This window comes from Girardinichthys multiradiatus, chromosome 3 (genome assembly GCF_021462225.1).
Source record: "Girardinichthys multiradiatus isolate DD_20200921_A chromosome 3, DD_fGirMul_XY1, whole genome shotgun sequence".
NCBI lineage: Eukaryota > Metazoa > Chordata > Actinopteri > Cyprinodontiformes > Goodeidae > Girardinichthys > Girardinichthys multiradiatus.
In genome coordinates this window covers 19,118,355-19,134,665 of record NC_061796.1, presented here as the reverse complement: position 1 = coordinate 19,134,665, position 16,311 = coordinate 19,118,355, and the positions used below count along the sequence as shown (strand labels likewise).

At 40.3% G+C, this 16,311-nt stretch overlaps 1 protein-coding gene across 7 annotated transcripts in view; it reads right to left on the bottom strand.

Moving 5' to 3' along the window:
* The window catches only part of rims2a (regulating synaptic membrane exocytosis 2a), a 201,449-nt gene extending 189,309 nt beyond the window's left edge, over positions 1-12,140 (bottom strand). For 3 of the 7 annotated variants that reach the window (XM_047360417.1, XM_047360419.1, XM_047360416.1), the window contains exons 1-2: positions 11,927-12,138; positions 11,340-11,543 (exon numbers count right to left, since the gene is read on the bottom strand). In XM_047360417.1, the coding sequence (XP_047216373.1) occupies positions 11,340-11,527 (188 nt within the window). In that variant the 5' untranslated portion in view covers positions 11,528-11,543; positions 11,927-12,138. Of the gene's footprint in view, positions 1-11,339; positions 11,544-11,926 lie in introns of all 7 variants that reach the window. The other 4 variants (XM_047360421.1, XM_047360418.1, XM_047360424.1 and 1 more) reach the window with 3 other exon arrangements.
* Between the last annotated feature and the right edge of the window lie 4,171 nt (positions 12,141-16,311).

Below are 16,311 nucleotides of genomic sequence, written 5' to 3'. Positions count from 1 at the left end.
CAGCCTGCATGTTGTTGAGTCACCAGCTTGCACCTGTTTTGGCCAGCTGAAACCTGAATGAGTAAAACTTGGACAAACACACACCAGGGAAGGAGAGATTAGAGCACCCTGTGTAAACTACCGCTAGTACATACATCAGCTCCCACACTGACAAAAGCGTCTGGACTGAGGACATTTTACAATTCATTTAAAGGCTTGCTTTAATTTCTTCTTTTATGTTGACCAATCATTTGGGTTAAATGTGGATTTTATTGCTGAAATAATAATTGCATTTTAAAGTAACCATAAAACAAAATATTTTATACATATCTAATAGTTTGTGTTTAAATTTTAAATGTAGGGTCAAACATGTGTCATATAACTGAGTCTGCAACATGCAAACTGGCATCATCTTTTCTGAAGAGAGCTATTAGTCTAGGCCCATATGTTTAAGCTTGCAACCTGCCATTAAAAAAATCTGATCAACTCACTTCAATGTATTTCACTTCGCAGTCTTTTGGGTGGGTATGGTATAATGTAGCATTTTACCGCTACAGTGTCTGTAAAACAGAAAATGATTTGTTTTACTCAGGAAGTGAGCTAATGAAATGAGGCATTTCAACGATGCTGGTGGAAAGATCACTGGAGCATTTTATTTTGTCCAATAAAGAAAAGATTAGGTTAAAAATGATTCATTTGAAGACTTAAAACCTTAAGGTTAAAGATATATTCAACATGTACCTTTTTTCAATACGGTTATGAAAGATGGTGAAGTGATGTAGTGCCGCTGTATACAGGAATCGTCCTTCTTATTAAGGAAAGACGACTTACTCTGCTACATCGGGCTGTGTGATTGTTAAAAGACAGAATTAAAACACAATTTAGCTGCATGCAAGATTTTAAAACGACGTATCCGGGACAGTCTCAGTTGGAGATGTCAGTGTTTACTGTTGTACAATGAAGTGTGATTCGGAACCATAGATTTCATAACATATTTGCCTCATTTACTATACAGACTGTATGATGGACCAATAATTTTCCCTTCCTCATTGTGGCATTTAACGCCAAGACCTGAAAGAGCAAATGTTAACTATTGTTGCCATTCGTAATGCTCTTTCATGGACAATTTCTTTTATGGCCACAAAGTGATATTTTCCGTCTGCTGAAAACAGCAACCCAAAGGAGGTTACACTGACAATGGAAGGATTTTTTTGCAGCAGAAAGAAAGAATGTGACTGATCACGAGCTGTGTTCTGCTACATTTCTGTTTTACTGTGCAAACAACGGGAATATATGTGATGGACCAAAACAAAGTAACACATATTGTGAAGGTGAAGGAAATTGATTTTTTTTTTTTTTTTCTTACAAACAGAAATCTAAAAAGTGAGGCAGCATTTGTAATCAATTTACTACAATACCCCTAAATGTAAACCAGAAGTGAACAATTCTTACAGGCTTTAAACTAAACATACAGCATCACGAAGGTCAAAGGCCACACCAGGCAACATTTTTGTATGCTAAATATGAAACTATGAAGCTAGCAAGAAAAGAAACTTGGTTTGATATAGACTGCTGGCAGCAACAATTTTTAAGTTATATCTAACAAGCAAAAAAAAAGAGAAAAAGATTCTGCCACAACCTGCCTGCAGGTTTTCAGGGAACATCCCACTGGGTATAGAACCCGGAGAATACCTACAACTCACTGGAGGGACTTTGTATCCCATATGGTCAGGGAATGCCTTGGGATGCTCCAGAATGAGCTGTAGGATGTTAGTGGGGTTCCCTTAAAGACCTTTTGCCCCGCGACCCAATCTCAGATAAGCAGAGGACGATGGATGGATGGATGGATGGATGGATGGATGGATGGATGGATGGATGGATGGATGGATGGATGGATGGATGGATGGATGGATGGATGGATGGATGGATGGATGGTGAATTGACCCATCCCCTATATCAAGACAATGGTATGAACTTTTTGTCATGTGACCACACATTTCAGAAGCAGCATGTATTCATCTCAGCCTGTGACATGGTGGTATTGTGAGATTGTGCTTACAAAATACCTATTTTTGCTTATGAAATTACATTTTCTCAATGTGAGCAAGAAAGACATTCCCATCACAGCAAATTTATCCAGACAATAAATTCATGTATCATACATATTGAAGTGTGAACCAAGTGAATCAATTAGCTAAAGGTTAGCCTAAAGTGCTAATTTGGATTTTCTTTAACAAAATGGCAGCTCAGAGGTAAAATGAGGCAGTGGTTAAAATTTCTCAACATTCAGACACAAATTAATCTGAGTCCAAAAAGTCTAAAAGGTATTTCTGTTGAGTTTTTTTTTTTTTTCATTATTAATAATTTTATTGTACATTCTTTGTTGTGTTTCCTTTATATAGAACAGGCCTATACCTATGTAGCTGATATCCCATACAGTAGAAGCTGCACTTTTATATAAAAGCAATTACAGACAGGACTAAATATTCTAAAAAGCTTTGTTATTGTCAGGGGCAGTTACGTATTTATTTCATCCTTTCTATTTATTAGCTGGAATGCTGAGTCAATAAAATTGTAAACATTATGTTGGAAATGTGTTCTTTATTAAAATGTTCTAAATGATATGATATGAATTGTGTTGTCACATTTTATTTGAAGTTGCCTTTAAATGGTCAATACATTTTTTAGAACAGCATAATGATTTTTGTGTGAATGTGATTTCATTTGTTTATCTATTTAGACTTATTAGATTCAACTTTTAATAGGAATTTCCTTGTATTTCGTGGCAGATGGCAGCTGTTGTCTGTTGCCTAGGTTTCTTGGACAAGTGAGTCCCCATAGGTCTTCTGCCTTTTTTGGACGCCTGACAGTATTTTGGCTACAGCAGAAAGCTGAGTGTTTCTGCTACTAACAGTCACACTGGAAGCATAAGGTTTCTATGAATGGAGCAAGCATGAAATAAAATAGACAATAAAAATGCCACAGTCTGAGCAAGAAGTACTCCATACCTGCAGAACCATCCTGGTTTCTCTGTCTCCTATGTCTTTCTAGCTTTCACCCTATGCCTCTAACTTGCTTACTAACACTACATCTCCACAAATATTTGCAATAAATATCTTTATATATGCAAAGAGACTTCACAGTTGTTCAGACCTGTGTCCCTCTTTTATATTTTCTTATCTTATGGTTCAGAAATCTTTTTGGTTGTTCTGCCTCTACTACTACTACTTTCATTTTATTACACTATACTGTTCACAAATACCGATCTTAACTTTACTAGCCTTGTTACTTACCTTTTACCACTTATGGTGAAAACAGTATATTTATTATGAATTACAAGCAGTCTAGATCTTAAAAACTAATTTCCTTATGTTTCGCCAAGGGCATTTCAAACTGCACAGTCAGAGGAAGGAAAACACTTTCCAGCTTTGTTGGAGGAATAAAATCCGAATATCCAATAAAACACATGCTGACGAATGCAGATGTTATTAAAAATAAAGCCAAAGTAGACAATAGAACCTGGTGAAGTGCAGCTTTGTTAATGAGATTTGAGGCTGTCATATCAGCAGCGAAAACAGATAGGATCAAAGACGTCAGTGTTTCTCCTCTCATTTGTTCTCTGATTTTCTCCTTTCCTTTCCTGTGCCCTCTGCTCCACTCCCATCCCCATCCTTTCTCATTTCCTCTCTTTCCTCCAAACCTATCCTCTACTGTGTATTCTTCGTGTTCGTCCTATTTGCTCCAGATGTTGGACCATTCATTTAATAACAAAATTAAATGGGCTAACATCACTGAATGCTGGATGTTAATTCATCAGGCAACACATCTTGCAAAATTATACATACCCCTGTGGTTTTTAATTTTTTTTAAATAACATATAAAAATGAGTTCTGTGCATTTGTGTTCAACCCCCTTTACTTTGATATCCATAAGATTAAAGAAGGTATAGTTTGTAAAACTATAACAAATCCCCAGCTCAGCTGAGACAATCTGTCAAAGTGATGACTAATAGCCATACACTCCACATCTGCTCTCTATTGGAAAAAGAAAGCCATAAAAACCCTGTTTACTCTTTGCCACGTCTCATGTAGGGGACACAGCAAAGAAGACACTGTGGTCAGAAGAGATAATTTTGTGGCCTACATGCAAAATCTACATGCAAAAAAGCGTGGCAGAAAAACAACACTTTATATCACCCAGAACATTCTATCCCCACTGAGAAACATGGTGGTGGCAGCATCATGTTGTGGGGATGCTTTTCTTCAGCACAGGTAATTAAGCTGCCCAGAGTTGATGGGAAGATGGACGGAGTTAAAAACAGAGCAACCCTGGGAGAAAACCTGTTTTATTATTTCTATCAGACAAATTTTGACCTTGTCCAAGTTAGTAATATGGACATAATGTGTTATGAGCCTTTTAAAGGTTGCAGGTGATAAACACACTCCCACAAATGCTGCACCAGTGTTTCCTCACTTGTTGAAAGCCTCCTCTCCCCTCACCCCCATAAGTGTGTTTCACAAAATTGTGTAAATATCAGATTTAATTGACTGACTTAAAGATTGTACAGAGCTGCTCTAAGAAATCGCCTTAACTTTGGTTACCTCAAATGTCCTGTTCTTTATTTTCATATTTGCCTCAAAAGCAAAGTCCCTTCTTTTACAACAGGAACTAGGTTTAGGGAATATATACAACAACACTGCTGAAGGAGAAGCATCATGAAAAGTAGGACTGCTTTAAGGACAGGCGCTCTACTCAATGGACACTATGTTATTAGGCAAACACCAAACTTTGCAGTCAGTTATTGGAAAGAGACAAAATATCAACAGCTAAATACCCAAGGCCTTAAAATTACACACTACAGACACCTGTGACATCTAGGTTACATTGTAGGGGCTACAACCATTATAGGATTTAGAGCTATGGGCTCAGATGGTGTGAAAGTCACTTGTATTTTCATTTACTAAAATCAAACCTTAGTAGCAAATTGTGTGAAGATCGCACTCAGAAACCTGTTCAGCTATTTCCTAATACATCAACTCCTGCTGTACACAGTGTCCGCTGTATATTACTTTAAAGATATCTGATCTGAGTTCCCATCCGTCTGAGACAAACTACATGACATGTCAATCATCCATGACTACAACACATTGTTACTTTAATTAGCTTGATGATGCATTCATTCGCCGTGTGCTGTGCTTTATAGAGTCAAGACAACATTCTCTACTGCACTTTCAGTTTCTCTCTCCCTCCCTGGGGGAAGTGATGGGGGATGGGGGGGGGGGGGGACACTCATGACAGGATCTGCTCTTTGCACAGGACAGCATGGGTTAGGGAGTTAAGGAAGCACGAGGAAGGCATAGTCAGATTGTGTGTGAATGTACACTGCACATTGTGCAGTGGAAAGCTTCAGAGCTTTGTATCACTATACTATCGCCATTTAGCTCTTCTTTGTCGTCGTATTCATCATATTCTGAGATTTGAGTTTTAATTAGCCAAGACATTCGCTGTTACCATGTCTGAATTGTCATGTTGCTGAAACTCCATCAGCGTCCACTTTTAGAACTCAAAATTTCTGCCAATTGCTATGTTTGGTTCACAAAAGCCGGAATGCGTACAGTAGAAGAAAAATATCAGAGGCTCAGGCCAGTGTGATGTGTGTGCTCCTCTCTCCTATAGCCTCCAGGGACACAGGACCTCTCAGGAGCACTGACCCAACTGGTACACTGAGCACTGTAGCACAATCAGATAAACGACCAGCAGGCAGAGGTGGGGGGAGTGAGGTGTGTGACTGTGCATGTGTGGTGAGGGATCGGAAAAAGGAAATGGGACGTGATCAATCATGGCTAATTTTAGGTCAGTGCACGTCATGTTGAACATCATGCTTAAGTTGTAATTCTGCAGGCTAACTTAAAAAATTATCCACTTTTCTACCAACTCACTAAAACAGCAGATATTCATAGGGGAAAAAATTAAAGTTTACAGTTGGAACATGATGCTTACTAACTTTAGGCTACAGTGGATCAGTTAGATGAGCAGCTCATTGCACCCTGGGGTTTGCAGAAGTATTCATACGCCCTGTTTTCTTTCCACACTCGGTCACTTTACCGCTACACTTATTTGCATTGTACAAGGAGTTTGAAAAACAGATCAGCACAAAGTAATGTATAATTGTTAATGGCACGGAAAAAGACACATGGTTTTAATTGTTTTTTGGGTTTTTTTGCGATTTAAAAATCAAAAAAGTGTGGTGTGTTTTATTCTATTTGCATGGCCAGACACATACACTACGATGCAGATAAAAATGCCAGTGTTTTGGATTACACAGCTAGAGAATTACCCATTCCTCTTTGCAAAATAGCTCAAGCTTAATCTGATTGGATAAAAAGTCTATGACCATGCATATTCAAGTGTTGACAGAGTTTTATCGGGATTTAACTCTGCATTTTAACAATTTTGTTCTATCATGTTAGAATGTTTTGTTCTAAACATTCCATTATTGTGTTGGCTCTACCTTCATGCTCCTCTCAAGTCTTTTTCAGCCTCTAATTTGTTTTCTTCCAAGACTGTCCTGTATCTACCTTAATCCATCTTCCCATCAACTCTGATCAGCATCCCTGTCCCTCCTGAAGAAAGGCATCCCCATCACATGATCCTGTATGACACAGCATGTTGGCTGGTGTTTCACAGTGTGGATGATGTGTTCAGGGTGATGTGCAATGTTATTTTTTAACCACACATAGCATCAGATCTCCTGTTTCAGCAGCACATCTCACAAAAGAAGCAGGTCGTAGTATCTTAAAGACATAAAGTTGTACCACAGAGTGAGAATCAAACAGAAAGAGGCTGCAGTATAGTAGTGTTACCCTTTTGTGGTCCTCAGGATATCTCAGAACATCTTTAATTCAACGCTGCATGTATTAAAACCCACCTGATTCAGTGGAATCAAAACACACAGGGTTGTGGGTTTCTTAAACCGCAAAGAGGAAACAAAGTAATGAAGATTTAGTGTTCTGGAGCTTAAGCGATATTTCTGACTTCAAATCATGATGCCTCTGTCAATTACATTTTTATAGTCATTTCCCCCCCATTTTTATGTGTATATTACATGATCTGAAACTATACATGAGCGAAGCTGAATTACAGGAATGATCCTCACACTCAACTCAATGGACTTTTAGTTAAATCAGTATATTGCATGGGAAAATATTGAACACTATGAGGCCAAATTTAGACCTCGATAACATAGGGAAGAGCTCATACCCTTACATTGCAGTTAACCATAAAACAAAACAAACAAAAAAAAAGTAGGAAATTACGTGATGCTTTAATGGGACATAATACTAGCTGTAATGATGCTTTTGCATCTCCCTCATTCCAAGCCACCAAGTCTAACCTAACAGCCTTGAAAGGAGTGGAGACTCAAGAAATAGCTGAGCCCCAGTCATTCTTTGGTTCACCCCATTCCAGACAGCTGATGCCTGGCTGCAGGACATGCAGAGTGTGGGTGGGCAGAGTGGACTTCCAATGATCATCGTCACTGTGATGCCACAGCACTCACTGAAGCAGTTCAATCCAAAAAGATTCTCTATAATAGAGTGACTCTACCTGGATCCATAGTTAATTACAAAAATGTTGCAAAGGCTGGCCCCCATAAGGAGCACTGGGTCCTCACAATGTAATAAATGTTGGAAAACTTGGGCCTCACACTGTAACAAATGCTAGAACAAACATACACAAACACACACATAAATACACACTGCAGCAAGAAACAGTCGGCTAAGAGAGAGTAGCTAATTACATGCAAGTCAGCATTGCTGGATTTCCGTCCACGCTCACTGTAGCACCTCCAGAGAGATGACAGCAAGTTGGCAAGCCCTGCATGCTGGAGGTTTCTCTTATTCTCTCTTCCATCCCTCCATCCTCTCAGGATTCCCTTTGTTAGACTACGTACTTCAGTGTTGGGACTTCGACTTTTTGCAGCAGCACCACCCAAACTTCTGCGGGTTTAGAGAATCAGAATTGTCACTCTTTGCGTAAGCTACATGAGGGTGGATGATGGGGGCGTGCGTGTTTGTTTCTGACACTGCTGGAAATACTGTGAACGATCCGATGACAACTTAATCCGTTGCAGTCGTACCTATTGCAGAGTTGAGCATATTAAAGCTCCTTCAGGACATGTTATGCTTGTGTGATTCAAAGGTTAAGAAACTGGGGATTTACTGTTTGATGACTCATGATGAGTCACTAATAATGTAAGGACAGATGACATTAAACTACTATGGTGGTGGTGAATTAAAACTAAAAAAAAAAACAGTAAGATGTTATCATGCAGCATAGCCATACCACTGAGCTAAACTAGAAAAGGCAAACAGAAAACATTCCGTATGCAAACAAGCTTGCTTCCAAACTATTTCTATGCATTAAGCCTGTTAGTGAGATGGTCAGATCGTCATGTCCGTTCCTCCTAACTATTGACTATTGAACATCAGCCTAAAATTGACTGCTCCTTTTACCTCGGAGAAACAGAAATGGGGTGGAAAATGTGCAGCTGTTTGGGGATAAGGAGAGCGAAAGAGAAAGCAGGCAGAAAGGCCTGGGTGAATCATACAGCACGTATACTGCAGCGGCTGAGACTATAGCTGTGTCTTAGAGTACATGAGTCATGGTTATCGTGCAGCTGCATGAGGCAGGGATTGCACAACTTTCCCTCCTTTAGGAGTACAGCTTAGGAAAGAACATCAGAAAAAAATCTTAGCTAGACAGTGGCAGGAATCTCTTGCACTTGAGTAAGTGGCACAGATTTGGTGGTAACGGCCTCCGTCTAGGATCTCGCCGCCTATTAGAAATGAATCCATTAACAATGGTATAACGTAAACTAACATATGTCAGGGTAGGTAACGCTCACTCTTGTGGAATAAGACTAAAGCTTTTCTTTTATTTCCTACTTCCTCACTCAATCCAGATAGATCTCCCACTAAATGAGGAAAGTGGTACACTGCTGTTTGTGATTGGCCATTCTAACAATCTTTTTTGATACCAAAGTGCAAAGGTTGCATGTACTTTCAGTGCAGACATCTCCCATTATTCTGCCACTAGTTTGTGATGGCACTTGATTATAACTTATTGTTCACCACCATCTGATCCAAGGTACCTAATTTAAGTAAAAATATTATTCTTCATGTGATTAAAAAACAAACACGGAGTCATTTATTACCCATGTAGTCTGGAGGTAAAAATAATCTCACTGTACTGCCATCTCATCTGTATTCTTTCATACATACTTTTTGTTATTCTTGTGTATATTTTCCATGGACATTTTCTTGAAACTTTCCACATTGTTTTACCCAACAACCAGAATCAATGTGTTTTGTTGGGTTTTTATGTGATACACCAACACAGAGTAATGCATAATTTTGAAATGGAATAAAAATAATCAATCAAACAAATATAAATCTGAAAAATTTGGTCAAAAACACATTTAACCCATTTTTCATTGCAAAATAGCACAAGCTCAGTCAAATTTCATCTGTGAAGTCCAGGTGTTGCTGCAGATTCTCAGCATGAATATGCTTTGATCTAAGGTCACTGCTTTGGAAATCTGGCTGTATGTTTTGGGTCATTGTAGAGCTAGAACGTGAACCTCCACCCTAGTCTCAAGTCTTTTTTCGTCTCTAAAAGGTTTTCTTCCAGAATTGCCCTGTTTTCCCTGCATCCATCCATCCTTTCCCATCAGTTCTGACCATCTTCCTTGTTACAGTTTAACAAAAGCATCACCGCAGTATTATGCCCATGGTGGTATTATGTACCACCATGGGCATACTGTATTATGTACAGTATTATGCACCTTGAGGGGTGTGGTGGCCTAGTAGTTAGAACAGGAGGTTTGTTGTTCCAGAGGGGACACAAGGGGCCAGGTTCGTGTCCCACAGATTACCACTCTGGGTCCCTGAGCAAGACCCTTAGCCCCAGAATGCTCCCCGGGCGCCTCACAATGGCAGCCCACTGCTCCCTATAAGGGATGGGTTAAATGCAGAGGACAAATTTCGTTGTAATGTACATGTGCAATGACCAATAAAGATGATGATTATTATTATTATTATTATTATTATGGTCCACAGGTGGGGGTTGTGGGTCAGTGATGCACAGTGTTCTTTGGTCTTCATGATGCCGTTTGTTCACTAATGTTCTCTGATAAACCACTGAAGTATTCACAGAAAAGCTTTAATAATACGCATTTTAACTTACACAAAGACTTTATTTCTAAAAAAAAGAAACTAAACATGTATCTTTTTCCTTACACTTCACATGATGTGCTTTTTGTTAGTCTGTCACATAAAACCCCAGTGATATAATAATATGAATTGAACGTTGTGGTTGCAACATGATTATTTTGCTAAATAATCTGACCTGTAGAGTATACAACTGAAAAACAAAGGTGCTAGACTGCTCATAATCTGGATTTCAGCTTAACCAGTGCATTTGATGATTTTGCCAATAGTTTAGCCACCCTACAAATCAATGCGACCGTTCTGGTGCTCTTGTCTCGTTGTTACATGTTACACAAGCGTGTGCACCTTGTCATCAGAGAAGTACAAATGCAGGAAAATCAAAAGGATGGACACATTTAAGGCCACCACTTCTAAATCTCCTCTTCTGGCCCTCTTTGATAGTTTGCTTTAGAAGTTCAGTGACAATGCGCTAAACAAATACTTTTACAACCAGGTTGAGACGATTGGGGGAATTAATCCCTCATAAGAGTATGTATTGTCAGCAAAGATGAAGTTATGAAGCGTTGATGGCGGAATCGCTCCGCTCCACCTTAAAAAGTAAATCCTCAGAGCGGACAGCTCCGCGGTGCTGAAACAGCTCCGAGCGACATCTGTACAGAGGCAGAGTGGAGCAGGGTGAGGGGACAGCAGGCTCTCTGCCGACAGTTGAACGTTGGAAACCAAACACAGAACCACAGAGGACACCTTAAATGATCTTTCCAGAGTCATATTGTGTAATCTCGGTGACGTTAATGGGGAAAGGTTAAGCAATTTGGCGTGCTTTTTACGTGAAAATGGCGGCCATCGCTGCTCACCCAGCCCACTGTAGTACAGACTATACAGTAACAACAAAGTGCAGGGAAAACTACTGTGATCGCCGCATTATAGCCCGGTGCCCTGACATAAAGATGAGACCTTTTGAAAGGTAGAGAGGAAAAGTTGATGGTCTCTTGCTAGAGGTCCAGTATCAACGCTGTGGGCTGGATGTCAGGGGGCAACATGACCCTCCAGTTTCAGGGGCAGAAATGATCACTGTAGCTAAAAACAAACCAAAAACAGCCGCATTCTCTCGTTATTTCCGCTTTTTCTTACTTTAACATAGACTGTTCCTTAGCCTCCTCCTTCTTCTGTCTCTCCATGACACCGAGGATGATCTTCCTCTCCTCCTCGGTGAGGTGGCTGAGGTCCGGCATCTCCGGCATGGCGCCGGCCGCTGAGGGAGCAGCAGCGGCGGCGGCAGCAGGGCCAGGGCCGCCCCGGGGCCCGCGTGGAGCAGACATCTTTTGCAAACGGTGGCTAAAAGAAGATCAAATGAAAAATAAAACATTAAAAACGAAATGTTTACTCGTGTGGTAAATTTTCTAAACTGGTGATCGGGTCTGGAGAAGGCACACACGGCATGACGTCTGAGTTAGCTGTATAATCATGCACATTTTAGGCTCACTGTGGTGCAGAAATAAGCGTCAAGTTGTTCATCACTGGCTTTATCCTGCAGCTGTTACAACTTCACAGTGCCAGATAATATTGAAGCTGGTACAGATTGAAACGGCAAATGTATTTATTACTCATCAGCATTTCTAAAAGAAAAACACAGAATTGTGCCCTGGCAAAAATGCCAGGTTGTAGGTTATAACCCTCGAAAGAGTTGAAAACAAAGAGTGTAAAAGAATAATTCTTGCCTTTTATTTAGCAGACATGGTAAATCCTGCCTAACCCATCGCTGCCACGCTTTAGAGGGCTTTCACTCTCATGTTGGAATAAGAGATGCCCGGCGCGTCCTTGTTTGCTTTCCTTTTGGAGCCCTGAACCCCCCTCTGTCACTCTGTTTAGTTCGCTTTCCTCCAGGTTGGTAATTTCTTAAATGCACAAAAATGGATGCAATGACAGAGAGGGAGAGGGGGAGGTTTGAGAGTCAGTGAGAAAGGGTGGGGGGGGTGGGGGGGGGGGGTAAAAAAAAAATCCAGCGAGAAAGGGGGCGGGGCGGTGGAAACGTAGAAGCCAGGGAGGATGCGCTGGATGTTCATTGACAGCAGGCTGCCAGTGGCCGCTAAAACACGGAGTGGAGGAGCGGAGTGCAGTTGGAGCAGCAGCAGTAGCTGGGAGAGCTTATGCATATTTCATAAGCAGATCATAAGCACTGAGAGAGGGACAAATGCGGAGTATGAATAGTGACAGCGGCAGTAGCTGCAGGTGCGACAGCGGTTCCGGTCAGTGCTTTTATACGCGCTCCACAGAACCCACGGGCCTTGTTGTCAGCTGATGTGACACATTCTGTGACGTTCCATGAAAGGAAATAAAGCTCGAACAATTACACAAGGAAGGACAGCTGGTTTTCGGCACATCATTATGAAAACAAGATGATTCGTTCATTTTTAAGCCACAAAAGAACAACTCGTAGATAACAAAGACGGCAGCTAGCTGACTAATTGAAACCTTTCCCGTTAAACTTTGCCCTTAGTAGAGTCTCATTTGGATGCTCACTTTCAGCTCAACCGATTACAGATTGGAGAGTCTGGGAGGAGGGGCGAAGTTCAGTGATATGGTCGAAAAAAACACGGTTAAAAATAAGGTGAAATGCACAGATCAGGCTTTTCCTGACCGATGCCAATTTCCGTTTTTTCTTTAGGTCTCACCAGCCGAGTGTGAGTTTAACTCATTCTGACCATAACGTATAAAACAGAAAAACGCTGCAGGATATTTGATTGAGGTGATTATTTTGAATCCAAAAGGAAATTAAGGAATCACAAAATCATCTTGTTTGGGCATCAAGGCACATGTCCATAACCTTTATCTTACCTTCTATTAAATATGAAAATGGATGTCGAAGTACATACTGTTGGTTTATGTGTTAATAGATCAAAAATAGTGGGAGTTAGTTTTGGTGTATTTAATGGAAAAGACGAAATTCATTTTTTAGTATTTCTTCTGCTGAAGAGAGCTGATCAAGGGAATATTGACGGATTCCTGTCATCAACTGATTGATCCATCTCTAGATAAGAGGCTGTTACTTGAATTCTTTATAAGCAGTTACAGTGTGCATGAAATGTGCACACACACACACAGCTCAGTCAGAAATAATTCATTTAGCAGTAACTGAATTAATAATAATATTAAGAAATAAAACTAAAATATTCAATTTATGAAGGAATATGAAGGAACATAAATTAAAAGCACAATAAAAGGATCAAATACATCAAAAACACAAAGCATCTCATGAACAGGAAGAACATTAAATGACAATTTAAACAACTAGAAAGCTAAGACATTAGATAAATGCAATGATAAAGCAATCCTTAGCTTTTATCAACCTGCTGCCAGTGTTGAACAAGCCCTGCATTGGCAGTAACACTCCTAAGCAGAAGATCCTGCTCAGGAGTGTGCAACACCAGCAATCCTGGTGATTTCTGGAACTCCTAGACTGTCCTAATGCTTTCCTTTCTCCAATTGAAGCATTCACCTTGAAGATCTCGATAATTTGGAAACTTTTTCTTTAAGCTTGTTGCAGTATTTTCTTTAAGTGAGGCCATTTTGATGCAAAGCAAGGAAAGTGGCTTAATTCTATGCAGGAACCACAGCAAACAATTACCCTTTTTTAAAAGTCTGTCATTTAGACTGAGAATGAGTTCAGCTGGACTTTCTCACAGCTTCACTGGTGCTGATGAAAATACTAAATTCAAGCTAGCTGATAATTCTATGCCAGGCTTAAACACAATGAAAAAAGACCTTTGAGTTAACCCTTTAATAAGATTATTTTAACCAAATTAACATTTAACAATGTAACTAACATTTGTTCCAGTGCCATTGGAATTGCAGACAACTTTCCCTTTTGCTTCCTCACTGTAGCTTTTGATAGTATTTAAAGGGTAAATTTAAGAGGATCGAAACTTCACCCCATTACACCTTTAAGTAAATTAACACCAGTTTGGTGAGTTACAAAAGAATTCAACATTTTTTTTTAATTAGAATTTTATTAGAATTATACACAATTATCAATTTCATACCTGAAAACTAACAATTTCCACAAGAAAACTCAACAGAGGAGAATATACAGGTCCTTCTCAAAATATTAGCATATTGTGATAAAGTTCATTATTTTCCATAATGTCATGATGAAAATTTAACATTCATATATTTTAGATTCATTGCACACTAACTGAAATATTTCAGGTCTTTTATTGTCTTAATACGGATGATTTTGGCATACAGCTCATGAAAACCCAAAATTCCTATCTCACAAAATTAGCATATCATTAAAAGGGTCTCTAAACGAGCTATGAACCTAATAATCTGAATCAACGAGTTAACTCTAAACACCTGCAAAAGATTCCTGAGGCCTTTAAAACTCCCAGCCTGGTTCATCACTCAAAACCCCAATCATGGGTAAGACTGCCGACCTGACTGCTGTCCAGAAGGCCACTATTGACACCCTCAAGCAAGAGGGTAAGACACAGAAAGAAATTTCTGAACAAATAGGCTGTTCCCAGAGTGCTGTATCAAGGCACCTCAGTGGGAAGTCTGTGGGAAGGAAAAAGTGTGGCAGAAAACGCTGCACAACGAGAAGAGGTGACCGGACCCTGAGGAAGATTGTGGAGAAGGGCCGATTCCAGACCTTGGGGGACCTGCGAAAGCAGTGGACTGAGTCTGGAGTAGAAACATCCAGAGCCACCGTGCAGGAAATGGGCTACAGGTGCCGCATTCCCCAGGTCAAGTCACTTTTGAACCAGAAACAGCGGCAGAAGCGCCTGACCTGGGCTACAGAGAAGCAGCACTGGACTGTTGCTCAGTGGTCCAAAGTACTTTTTTCGGATGAAAGCAAATTCTGCATGTCATTCGGAAATCAAGGTGCCAGAGTCTGGAGGAAGACTGGGGAGAAGGAAATGCCAAAATGCCAGAAGTCCAGTGTCAAGTACCCACAGTCAGTGATGGTCTGGGGTGCCGTGTCAGCTGCTGGTGTTGGTCCACTGTGTTTTATCAAGGGCAGGGTCAATGCAGCTAGCTATCAGGAGATTTTGGAGCACTTCATGCTTCCATCTGCTGAAAAGCTTTATGGAGATGAAGATTTCATTTTTCAGCACGACCTGGCACCTGCTCACAGTGCCAAAACCACTGGTAAATGGTTTACTGACCATGGTATCACTGTGCTCAATTGGCCTGCCAACTCTCCTGACCTGAACCCCATAGAGAATCTGTGGGATATTGTGAAGAGAACGTTGAGAGACTCAAGACCCAACACTCTGGATGAGCTAAAGGCCGCTATCGAAGCATCCTGGGCCTCCATAAGACCTCAACAGTGCCACAGGCTGATTGCCTCCATGCCACGCCGCATTGAAGCAGTCATTTCTGCAAAAGGATTCCCGACCAAGTATTGAGTGCATAACTGTACATGATTATTTGAAGGTTGACGTTTTTTGTATTAAAAACACTTTTCTTTTACTGGTCGGATGAAATATGCTAATTTTGTGAGATAGTAATTTTGGGTTTTCATGAGCTGTATGCCACAATCATCCGTATTAAGACAATAAAAGACCTGAAATATTTCAGTTAGTGTGCAATGAATCTAAAATATATGAATGTTAAATTTTCATCATGACATTATGGAAAATAATGAACTTTATCACAATATGCTAATATTTTGAGAAGGACCTGTACACTGCTCAAAAAAATTAATGGGCCACTTTTTAACCAGAGTATAAAATCAAGCCAGTTAAACTTCTGGAAATACTGAACAGGTCAGGTCAGTAGGTGTGGGGGTTGTTAATCAGTGTCAGCTGTTTTGGTGTAGATGAAATTAACAACGGGTTCACTGAAGGGGCAACAATGAGAAGACCCCAAACACAGGAATGGTTTTGCAGGTGGAGGCTACAAATATTTCCTCCCTCGTCTATTTTCTGACTGCTTTATAGTAGTTTTGCATTTGACCAGGGTCAGTGCCACCACGGGTAGCATGAGGAGACACCTGGACCCTACAGAGGTTGCACAGGCAGTCTAACTCCACCAGGATGGCCAACCAGTACGTGTCATTGCCAGATGGTTTGCTGTGTCTCCCAGGAGACAGGCAGCTGGA